Source organism: Balaenoptera acutorostrata, chromosome 8 (genome assembly GCF_949987535.1).
Source record: "Balaenoptera acutorostrata chromosome 8, mBalAcu1.1, whole genome shotgun sequence".
NCBI lineage: Eukaryota > Metazoa > Chordata > Mammalia > Artiodactyla > Balaenopteridae > Balaenoptera > Balaenoptera acutorostrata.
Window position 1 is genome coordinate 4860106 of NC_080071.1, and position 12784 is coordinate 4872889.

At 34.7% G+C, this 12784-nt stretch overlaps 1 protein-coding gene across 1 annotated transcript in view; it reads right to left on the minus strand.

The window, feature by feature from the left end:
* The window catches only part of LRP1B (LDL receptor related protein 1B), a gene marked incomplete at its 5' end in the record, with an annotated part of 1526008 nt that overhangs the window by 1167071 nt on the left and 346153 nt on the right, over positions 1-12784 (minus strand). Inside the window, 1 exon segment of the mRNA XM_057550915.1 lies at positions 11710-11847. Within this exon segment, the coding sequence (XP_057406898.1) occupies positions 11710-11847 (138 nt within the window).

Genomic DNA, 12784 nt, shown 5'->3' on the forward strand with positions numbered 1-12784 from the left:
ATTCAATGCAATCCTTATTAAATTACCAATGGCATTTTTTACAGAACGAGAACAAAAAATATTAAAATTTGTATGGAGACACTAAAGATAGCCAAAGCAATCTTGAGTGAAAAAAACGGAGCTGGAGGAATCAGACTCCCTGACTTCAGACTATACTACAAAGCTACAGTAATCAAGACAATACAGTATGGGCACAAAAACAGCAATACAGATCAATGGAGCAGGATAGAAAGCCCAGAGATAAACCCATGCACCTATGGCCAACGAATCTATGACAAAGGAGGCAAGGATATACAATGGAGAAAAGACAGTCTCTTCAATAAGTGGTGCTGGGAAAACTGGGCAGCTATATGTAAAAGAATGAAATTAGAACCCTCCCTAACACCATATACAAAAATAAACTCAAAATGGATTAGAGACGTGAATGTAAGCCTGGACACTATAAAACTCTTAGAGGAAAACATAGGAAGAACACTCTTTGACATAAATCAAAGCAAGATCTTTTTCAACCCACCTCCTAGAGTAATGGAAATAAAAATGAAAATAAACAAATCGGACTTAATTAAACTTAAAAGCTTTTGCACAACAAAGGAAACTATAAAAAAGATGAAAAGACAACCCTCCGAATGGGAGAAAATATTTGCAAACGAATCAATGGACAAAGGATTTAATCTCCAAAATATATAAACAGCTCATGCAGCTCAATATTAAAAAACAAACAACCCAATCAAAAAAATGGGCAGAAGACCTAAATAGACATTCTCCAAAGAAGACATACAGATGGCCAACAGGCACACGAAAAGCTGCTCAACATCACTAATTATTAGAGAAATGCAAATCAAAACTACAATGAGGTATCACCTCACACCAGTTAGAATGGGCATCATCAGAAAATGTAGAAACAACAAATGTTGGAGAGGGTGTGGAGAAAAGGGAACACTCTTGCACTGTTGGTGGGAATGTAAATTGATACAGCCACTATGGAGAACAGTATGGAGGTGCCTTAAAAAACTAAAAATAGAATTACCATATGACCCAGCAATCCCACTTCTGGGCATATAACCTGAGAAAACCATAATTCAAAAAGACACATGCACCCCAATGTTCATTGCAGCACTGTTTACAATAGCCATGTCATGGAAGTAACCTAAATGTCCATCGACAGACAAATGGATAAAGAAGATGTGGTACATATATACAATGGAATATTACTCAGCCATAAAAAGGAACGAAATTGGGTCATTTGTAGAGACATGGAAGGACCTAGAGACTGCCATACAAGTAAGTCAGAAAGAGAAAAACAAATATCGTATATTAACGCATATATGTGGAATCTAGAAAAATGGTACAGATGAACCAGTTTGCAAGGCAGAAATAGAGACACAGATGTAGAGAACAAATGTATGGACACCAAATGGGGAAAGAGTGGGGGGGGAAGACGAGAGAGAGAGAGAATTTGAGATGACATTTTAATAAAGAATATCTCTTTTTTTAAGTTAGATCCTTCAATGTTAGATCATTTTAAGCTATTAGTATGTCTATGCACCATTTTTTCTATGTTTACAAAATTTTGTTTCCATAGTTATTCTTAAAAATAAATCTGTCTGGGGGGAGGGAGCACTAGTTGGTATAATATTAACATTAACCAAAGATGTAAATCCACTACAAAAAGATTTATTTCCAATAAAAAATCTTAGATTATCATTTTGAATTCTGGGCTATGATATAGAGCCAAATTACTTAGTTACTTTTCCCACAGGTATTCAGTTAGCTATTTAACTGTCTCTAGAAGTCAACATATTCAAACAAATAGATGAAACTTGAAATCCAATTCTCTTTAGCAGGATTAGTTTACAATTATATCTGATAAATCAGTGTTAAAAAGTCAAATATCTTCCTAATTAAGCAGAAGTTAAAAAACTAAACCTCTGAAAAATGAATATATGTACTTATGTATGTACATATATATGTGAACCTATGCATATATGCATATATATGTATATGTACACACCTCTATACATATATATAATTAGAATAGCCTGCAAGAAGTACTCTCCTAATTTCATGTATGTGTCATTGGTCAACATAAACTACATCTGCAATAGTGTTGCAGAGGAAGGATACACTTGTAGAAGATCTGCTCTTTCTAGGAATTGCAGCTTTGCTTCTGAGAAGCATTAATTTGGCCCTGAAACCAATCAGTGTCAAGGGTCATAGCCATTCACTAAACTAACTCAATTGCTTAAACTAATCTCTTTGAAGAAAATGCTTACACTTAAGATAGATCTGAGACTATCTGATCACCTTAACACAACCCAACACAAAGAAAAGAATATAGCAGGATCTACACAGTTGCAGGAGCTTTAGTAATCAAACGTGGCCTGAGCACACAAACCCAGGTCCTCCTGGCTAATTCCAGTTTGCTTGTTTTCTAGCTCTAGGTTTACTGATGTTTCAAGTGACTTGAGTACACACTGTGAAGTTTCCCTCCATGTGCTTTAAGCTTTATGTTGGTGACAGATACACTTTCTATAACACTGCTTATAATTGTACCTCTTTTCCATACCTTTGTTTTCAGACTCTGCATGCTGAAATCCCCTTCTGTAGCATGGTAAGCTCATTTTAATTTAGAACGAGATTGGTAGTACTTTTCAATGGGAACTTTTAAAATAGAAATAGAACAAGATCCATTCATACAATAAAATGAAAGTAAAAACAATAAAATGCTCCAGATTCATTTGTTTTCCTTATTGAATTCATTAACTTCTTTCTTTCCCTCCTTCCTTTTTGGTAGCTAAAAGCTATTCTGATGCTACTCTGAAATCAGTGTTATAATGACTAACGAAGCACCACCACAAGATAAAATATTTGTTTTTTTCATTTTTCCAGAAAGGAGAGTCCTGAATTTGAGTAAAGAATTAATTCCTAACTCTTTTATAAAATTTAATTTTGTCAAATCAATTAATTAAATCTAATTAATTGGGGTAGATTAATTCTTTTTTGGAATATATGAGATTCACACAGAAGTTTTAAGGATTACTAATTTTCCTATGGTGAATCATTGTAGTTAATAAGGTTTGCCATTTACCTTGGTCCATTTTGAGAAAGCCTCTAATTTGTAAATTACCTCCAGGATTTTTTGGCATCATCTCATAAGAATTTAGTTTTATGAATAGTAATATAAAAGAAAAATAAATAAATAAAAATTTAAACACAAGTCAGTGTCTAAAATAAATACATTAAAATAAACATATTAGAATTACTAGAATCTAAAATAAATACATTAGATTGTTGGTAGAGAAAAATGTAATTGCATATCAGGAAAATTATATTCTAATTGGCAAGTAAAATAATCAAATGGAATTTTAAAATTTCTTAATATGCGTTATTTCAAGGAGTTAGATGATACATACGAGAATCTTATTCTTCTTTAGGTTCCTGATCAAATACACCAAATTAATATATTATACACTCAGAATCATGTAGGAAGAGGTTTAGAAAAGAGAAATCAGAAAAGAAGAGAATGTGTGTCTGTGTATGCTTACTTGTGTGTCTGTGTATGCATACTTGTGTGTCTGTGTGGGGAGCTTTTCAGATGTCAGAGAGTGTCATTCCCTAATCAGTTTTAGTAAGCTCTTCACACACTTATCCCCTTGAATTTAAAGGGATATTGGAATGCTTACTGGAAAACATAGATTACATAATCACTTTTTTAGGGCCAAAGAAGAGAGAATCCCTTTTTGCAGTGACCGGAAGAGTTCCCATATTCTTTTAAAAGAGTAATAGCAGATAGCACCACAGAGACTGTCAGTCACTTGAGCATTTAAATATGCAACCGTTTTGCACTGCAAATATAATTTAACTAGGGTTGTGAATAAAAAGAGGGCTTCTCGGAACTTCTCTAGGCAAGAAACACAAGAGAAGGAAAACACCTACAATAACAAACCCAATACATTTAAGAAAATGGGAATAGGAACATACATATCAATAATTACCTTGAATGTAAATGGATTAAATGCTCCCACCAAAAGACACAGGCTGGCTGAATGGATACAAAAACAAGACCCATATATATGCTGTCTACAAGAGACCCACTTCAGACCTAGAGACACATACAGACTGAAAGTGAGGGGACGGAAAAAGATATTCCATGCAAATGGAAATCAAAAGAAAGCTGGAGTAGCGATTCTCATATCAGACAAAATAGACTTTAAAATAAAGACTATTACAAGAGACAAAGAAGGACACTATATAATGATCAAGGGATCGATCCAAGAGGAAGGTATAACAATTGTAAATATTTATGCACCCAACATAGGAGCACCTCAATACAAAAGGCAAATACTAACAGCCATAAAAGGGGAAATCAACAGCAACACAATCATAGTAGGGGACTTTAACACCCCACTTTCACCAATGGACAGATCATCCAAAATGAAAATAAATAAGGAAACACAAGCTTTAAATGATACATTAAACAAGATGGACTTAATTGATATTTATAGGACATTCCACCCAAAAACAACAGAATACACATTTTTCTCAAGTGCTCATGGAACATTCTCCAGGATAGATCATATCTTGGGTCACAAATCAAGCCTTGGTAAATTTAAGAAAATTGAAATCGTATCAAGTATCTTTTCCGACCACAACGCTATGAGACTAGATATCAATTACAGGAAAAGATCTGTAAAAAATACAAACACATGGAGGCTACACAATACATTACTTAATAACGAAGTGATTACTGAAGAAATCAAAGGGGAAATCAAAAAATACCTAGAAACAAATGACAATGGAGACACGACGACCCAAAACCTATGGGACGCAGCAAAAGCAGTGCTAAGAGGGAAGTTTATAGCAATACAAGCCTACCTCAAGAAACAGGAAACATCTCGAATAAACAACCTAAACTTGCACCTAAAGCAATTAGAGAAAGAAGAACAAAAAAACCCCAAAGCCAGCAGAAGGAAAGAAATGATAAAGATCAGGTCAGAAATAAATGAAAAAGAAATGAAGGAAACAATAGCAAAAATCAATGAAACTAAAAGCTGGTTCTTTGAGAAGATAAACAAAATTGATAAACCATTAGCCAGACTCATCAAGAGAAAAAGGGAGAAGACTCAGATCAATAGAATTAGAAATGAAAAAGGAGAAGTAACCACTGACACTGCAGAAATACAAAAGATCATGAGAGATTACTACAAGCAACTCTATGCCAATAAAATGGACAACCTGGAAGAAATGGACAGATTCTTAGAAATGCACAAACTGCCGAGACTGAACCAGGAAGAAATAGAAAATATGAACAGACCAATCACAAGCACTGAAATTGAAACTGTGATTAAAAACCTTCCAACAAACAAAAGCCCAGGACCAGATGGCTTCACAGGTGAATTCTATCAAACATTTAGAGAAGAGCTAACACCTATCCTTCTCAAACTCTTCCAAAATATTGCAGAGGGAGGAACACTCCCAAACTCATTCTACGAGGCCACCATCACCCTGATACCAAAACCAGACAAAGATGTCACAAAGAAAGAAAACTACAGGCCAATATCACTGATGAACATAGATGCAAAAATCCTCAACAAAATACTAGCAAACAGAATCCAACAGCACATTAAAAGGATCATACACCATGATCAAGTGGGGTTTATCCCAGGAATGCAAGGATTCTTCAATATACGCAAATCAATCAATGTGATACACCATATTAACAAATTGAAGGAGAAAAACCATATGATCATCTCAATAGATGCAGAGAAAGCTTTCGACAAAATTCAACACCCATTTATGATAAAAGCCCTGCAGAAAGTAGGCATAGAGGGAACTTTCCTCAACATAATAAAGGCCATATATGACAAACCCACAGCCAACATTGTCCTCAATGGTGAAAAACTGAAACCATTTCCACTAAGATCAGGAACAAGACAAGGTTGCCCACTCTCACCACTATTATTCAACATAGTTTTGGAAGTGTTAGCCACAGCAATCAGAGAAGACAAAGAAATAAAAGGAATCCAAATCGGAAAAGAAGAAGTAAAGCTGTCACTATTTGCAGATGACATGATACTATACATAGAGAATCCTAAAGATGCTACCAGAAAACTCCTAGAGCTAATCAATGAATTTGGTAAAGTAGCAGGATACAAAATTAATGCACAGAAATCTCTTGCATTTCTATACACTAATGACGAAAAATCTGAAAGTGAAATTAAGAAAACACTGCCATTTACCATTGCAACAAAAAGAATAAAATACCTAGGAATAAACCTACCTAAGGAGACAAAAGACCTGTATGCAGAAAATTATAAGACACTGATGAAAGAAATTAAAGATGATACAAATAGATGGAGAGATATACCATGTTCCTGGATTGGAAGAATCCACATTGTGAAAATGACTCTACTACCCAAAGCAATCTACAGATTCAATGCAATCCCTATCAAACTACCACTGGCATTTTTCACAGAACTAGAACAAAAAATTTCACAATTTGTATGGAAACACAAAAGACCCCGAATAGCCAAAGCAATCTTGAGAACGAAAAATGGAGCTGGGGGGATCAGGCTCCCTGACTTCAGACTATATTACAAAGCTTCAGTAATCAAGACAGTTTGGTACTGGCACGAAAACAGAAATATAGATCAATGGAACAGGATAGAAAGCCCAGAGATAAACCCACACACATATGGTCACCTTATCTTTGATAAAGGAGGCAAGCATATACAGTGGAGAAAAGACAGCCTCTTCAATAAGTGGTGCGGGGAAAATTGGACAGGAACATGTAAAAGAATGAAATTAGAACACTCCCTGACACCATGCACAAAAATAAACTCAAAATGGATTAAAGACCTAAGTGTAAGGGCAGACACTATCAAACTCTTAGAGGAAAACATAGGTAGAACACTCTATGACATATATCACAGCAAGATTCTTTTTGACCCAGCTCCCAGAGAAATGGAAATAAGAACACAAATAAACAAATGGGACCTAATGAAACTTAAAAGCTTTTGCACAGCAAAGGAAACCATAAACAAGACCAAAAGACAACCCTCAGAATGGGAGAAAATATTTGCAAATGAAGCAACTGACAAAGGATTAATCTCCAAGATTTACAAGCAGCTCATGCAGCTCAATAACAAAAAAACAAACAACCCAATCCAAAAATGGGCAGAAGATCTAAATAGACATTTCTCCAAAGAAGATATACAGATGGCCTACAGACACATGAAAGAATGCTCAACATCATTAATCATTAGAGAAATACAAATCAAAACTACAATGAGATATCATCTCACACCGGTCAGAATGGCCATCATCAAAAAATCTAGAAACAATAAATGCTGGAGAGGGTGTGGAGGAAAGGGAACCCTCTTGCACTGTTGGTGGGAATGTAAATTGATACAGCCACTATGGAGAACAGTATGGAGGTTCCTTAAAAAACTACAAATAGAACTACCATACGACCCAGCAATCCCACTACTGGGCATATACCCTGAGAAAACCATAGGTCAAAAAGAGTCATGTACCAAAATGTTCATTGCAGCTCTATTTACAATAGCCAGGACATGGAAGCAACCTAAATGTCCATCGACAGATGAATGGATAAAGAAGATGTGGCACATATATACAATGGAATATTACTCAGCCATAAAAAGAAATGAAATGGAGGTATTTGTAATGAGGTGGATGGAGTTAGAGTCTGTCATACAGAGTGAAGTAAGTCAGAGAGAGAAAAACAAATACAGTATGCTAACACATATATACGGAATCTAAGGGAAAAAAAAAAAAAAAGGCCATGAAGAACCTAGTGGCAAGACGGGAATAAAGACACAGACCTACTAGACAATGGACTTGAGGATATGGGGAGGGGGTGGGGTGAGATGTGACAGGGTAAGAGATTGTCATGGACATATATACACTACCAAATGTAAAATAGATAACTAGTGGGAAGCAGCCGCATAGCACAGGGAGATCAGCTCGGTGCTTTGTGACCACCTAGAGGGGTGGGATGGGGAGGGTGGGAGGGAGGGAGATGCAAGACGGAAGAGAAATGGGAACATATTGTATATGTATAACTGATTCACTTTGTTATAAAGCAGAAGCTAACACACCATTGTAAGGCAATTATACTTCAATAAAGATGTTTAAAAAAAAAAAAAAAAAGACAGCACTAAAGATAGTATATAAAGAAAGATATTGGTCTAATAGAAATGACTAGAACAAAAAGATAAGTTATCCTAAAAACCAAAATAAATCTCAATAAAAGTTTTTGAAAATGAAAAAAAAAAAAAACAAGAGGGCTTCTCTTCTTTATAGCTACTTTAAATGTCAACAAAATGAATTATCTTAAGAATGTCAAATATTAAAATGGTGTTTTGATACACCTCAGTCCAAGTATTCTCCATTAGTTGAATTTGTTCACTTCCTCCAGCATTCTGGAAGAGGGATTTTTGTGGAACTATCCTGTATTCAGAGGCATCATACTGTATAGAATATGTTTCCATTGCTCATGCAATATACATATAGTGATATTACCACCAATATGAAATATTATGTAGGAAGACATGAAATTATCTGAAATATATGTGGTGATTTTGAAGGTTCCTATTGTAAAATTTTTACAAGCACAGTCCTATATATAAGTACACCCATATGCAAAAATCCATTGTTTTCTTTAAATGAAGCTAAATTATGGAGATTAAAGTGTCAGTGTTATAGAAAATCATTAATAATAGATATCTTTTCATTACCCTTACCAAGGAGAAATTGATTTTTTCTAGGAAACCATTCAGAAAACAATTCAGTTGATACAAAAGCATTCCCAAGACCAAAATATCACCTCCAAAATGTTATATTTTTCTCTTTATTAATTTTCATAAAGGCTACAAATGTATCACCAAACGTACTTCAGAACTTTTATGAGGATAAAGAAAACATATCCATCTTTGAATTGTGTCTTAGGCTTCATAATTATTTAGAGTGTGTGCTTGGAACCCAACAAAAAGGAAGAAATGGAAAGAGAAGTGATTTAAAAAGAAATTTTCTATAGAGAAAAGCATTTCTAAAAATCAATGCGATGTTTGAATTAACCTGGTTTCTTTCTTTATTGTATGTCTATAGTAGATGAAAAAGTCCTTAGAGACTTGATGGGGCTGTTGTCTAATGAACTCCTCAGAAAACATCTTTTCATTGAATGTGACCCAGAATCAGGAGGAAGGCTGAAGGTGGGAAAGTACACTCAGTTCCCATGATATACTTTTGCATATAATCAATCATCTGTTCTAAACACAAACCATATACATGTGATAAATCTGGTGTTGCTTCCAAGATTTGTATTTTGTCTATGTGTCTGGGGCACTCTATCAGGCCAAGGAGGGAAACACATTTCTGATTTTTCTTTCTCAATGCAGAAATACTTTTTATTAAACCACTGACTCTGGAATCACTGTGTCATTCAGTCATCTTGATCCTACCATTCTATGTAGTTGTGCAAGGCCACAGAATTAGGTGAAAACCCCTCTACTGAAGTAAATAACAGGTAGAGATCCAAATATACTTCTCATTTCTAAGTCCACTACAGGTCATAATACGTTAAGTCTTTTAAAACACTTTATTTGGTGAAACTTAGAAATATTAAAAAGGCCAAAGTGGTACAATCAGCCTCCTACTGGCAAATTAAGAAATATAAAAGGTTGTCACTGTGATAAAGATATGAAACTTGGAACAGTTGGAAACCTAAATTAGAACAGGAAAAAAGATGGAAGCGTAAGCAACTACAAATTCTAAATCTCAGTCTGAAGTATATGCTGTCTTTTCAAAAATCAACAGAATTTAATATCATTTTATTTTTGTTCAGATATTGAATAGTTAGTTGATCCCCTGTTATACTATTAACATATCCCTTTATCTTTTAAATCCCAGCTCTAAATTTTATTAGAGAACTCAGATATATTTTCATATGATTCACAGCACTGATATATGTTTAAGATATTCAAATCTGTATAATCACCTCTGAGAAGTATTTGGCAATGTGATGATTTCACTCTTTTAGAAGCTTAGTCACACATGTCTATCTGAAATTTTATTTTAAATGTAATAAGAACCCTGAATTATAACTAAAGCAAACAGAATTAGGCTCTAGAAAATATAATTAATTTCTGAAAAGAAAATTAAACTCTTTAACTTCTATTACTTTGTAATTCACTAATTTACTTTCTATTAATATCACTTTTAAAACTATACAATTATAAAAAGGAGTACATGTCACAAAGCCTCTAAATAAAAATAAAATTTCTTATTATTACACATGTTCATAAGTAAAACTAAGAATCAACTGGCTCCTTATGTGACCCTGTCAGAGTTCAAGGCTAAGAAAGGAAACTTGGCCAAAGAAGGAAGACCTTTAACTTCTCAATCTGAATACGTCTACAGGGCCAGAGTAATTGGACATTCCTTTAGAAAGAGGGAAAAGACCTAGTGATCCAGCTGATCTATGCTCTCTCAACATCCTTACCACTTTGAATTACCTTTCTAAACAAAGATTTACTCTTTTTCTAATATATGTCTCCATCTCTGGTTTTGAATCCAGTTTATTTCAGCCCAAATGTGGGAAACTGGCAGCCAGTAAGCCCTGTCAGATCTCCAGACAAGTTTCGTTAGGCCTGTACATTGCTGACCATACAATGTTTAAAAAGCAGTAGCTAACTTTGAACACTTTAAACACAAAGATGTGGAGCTCCTCCTGAAAACCTGGAACTTTTGGTGACTTAGGACCTTTCCAAAATGGCAGCAATGTAGTGTGAATCTGTCCAGACACCAGACATGCACCTCCAGCTTTCTACAGTTCCTTCCATTCTTTATTGTCTCACTGACCTCAACATGAAGAACGCGTTACTCTTTGACAGTTTCAATAAACATCCTTTGTGTTACATTCAACATGCTAGAATCTGAGTTAGAACCTTCTGATTCAGCGGTTTCTTTCCCGACTCCAAGTTGAGGACTGATTCACTTGACTGAAACCTTGATTCTGTTTCCAGATCACAGTTCTTACCTTAATCCTCAACTTTTTCCTGTTTCTGTGTCTAACATTTTATCCTCCCCTTCCCAACCAGTTCTATTGGAATATACCAGTTCCAATTAACTTCTTATAAGTTTGAGATTTAGTCACTCCTATCATTAGTATATAGGTAAACCCTTGACCACTGTAGAATGTAGGTTTTTAACAAGAATGAAAATTACAAGACAGTTAACAGTATAACTTCATGGAAATAATATTTAGGGAAAATTTCCCATGATACATTCTATTAAAATATTTGGTTGCAGAGCTTTTACTTCAAATACCCTTTGTTTAAGCAACAGTTCAGAGAAACAAGTTTTATATGTATGGTATCAATACTGTGACTAAGACTTCTCATTTGTCCTTTGCTCAAAAGTACTCCTTTCTATGAAATAGATAATTGTTTAAGAGCCCAACTTCAAAGTCTAAATGTATTTTTTTTTTCTAACAGCATTTTTCAATAAAGCACAATAGTTACAGCTTTGAAATGCATATTGAGTGTCTCTGGCAATAAAACTCATGCTTTCTCAATAACTGATAAGGTTGTGGTTGAAAGAAAAGACAGGTTATAGGTTCTCTTTGAACTTTCATAAAACTATGAAAAAATCAATATTTCAGTTGTATTTTTCCACAAATGGACTCACCACGGCAATGAACTCCTTCATCATACCCATCTGAGCAGTCCAGGACGCCGTTGCAGAGCTGGGATAAATGAACACATTTGTTGGCACCAAGGCAAGCAATGTGATTCAAGGGGCACTTGATTTCTACCTCCTCAGGACCTGGAAAAATGCAAAAAGGAACACAGTGACTTAGCTTTTTTTTTTTTTTTTTTTAACACTAAAACTGTTAAGCACAAGAAATTACTAGCGTGAATTCGCAAAATAAAATGATAGACAATACTACCGGAGGGCAGCTGATTCTCAGAGACATCAAAACTGGCCTACGTAATAAAAAAAACTAATTTTTAAAGGCTGCATAGGAAATAAAATAATATGTACGTTTTTCAAATAATGCATTTAAAACACAAGTATTCTTTCAACCCTTAAAGAGGCATGGATTGAAAATCTAAGGGTTGGTTTGAGTCACTGTTCTATTTCCTATCCTTAGATAAGTGGGCAAGGTGCTTAAACCCTGTAAGTTTCAAGTCCCTCAACTGTGAAATATGCATAATGGCAACTTCTTGGCATGGCACTTTTTATTTATTTATTTATTTTATTTTTTATTTTATTTTTTATTTTTAATTGATGAGTACACATCAAGTGTTAGGCACTAAGTGCTTTACATGTATTAACTCATTTAATCTTCCTAACAGCCTTTTGAACTAGTACTATTGCTGTTTCCATTTTACAGATTTGGAAACTTGAGATATCAAAACTAAATAATGTAACCAAAATACAGTTGGAATTATCCTGTTATGTCTGAGTACACAGAGACCCCAAATGAGTTATCAGCAGTTCTGCAGTGAAGAGGAACTGGGGGTTAGCACTAGAACTCATTGTAGAGCCTGCCCATTTTATACAAACAAATCCATCCATAATACGCAAATACATAAAGAAAGGTTCTTTGTGCTTCCTGAATAAGGAGGCCAGATAATCTGTACAGACACTCCGCTAGAGATGATCAACTAGGGTTCTGGAAGATCTTTTCCCTTGTATTCTTATAATGCAAAATACTATTAGATGAACAGATACTGTGCTTTTGCTCTGATGCATAGCT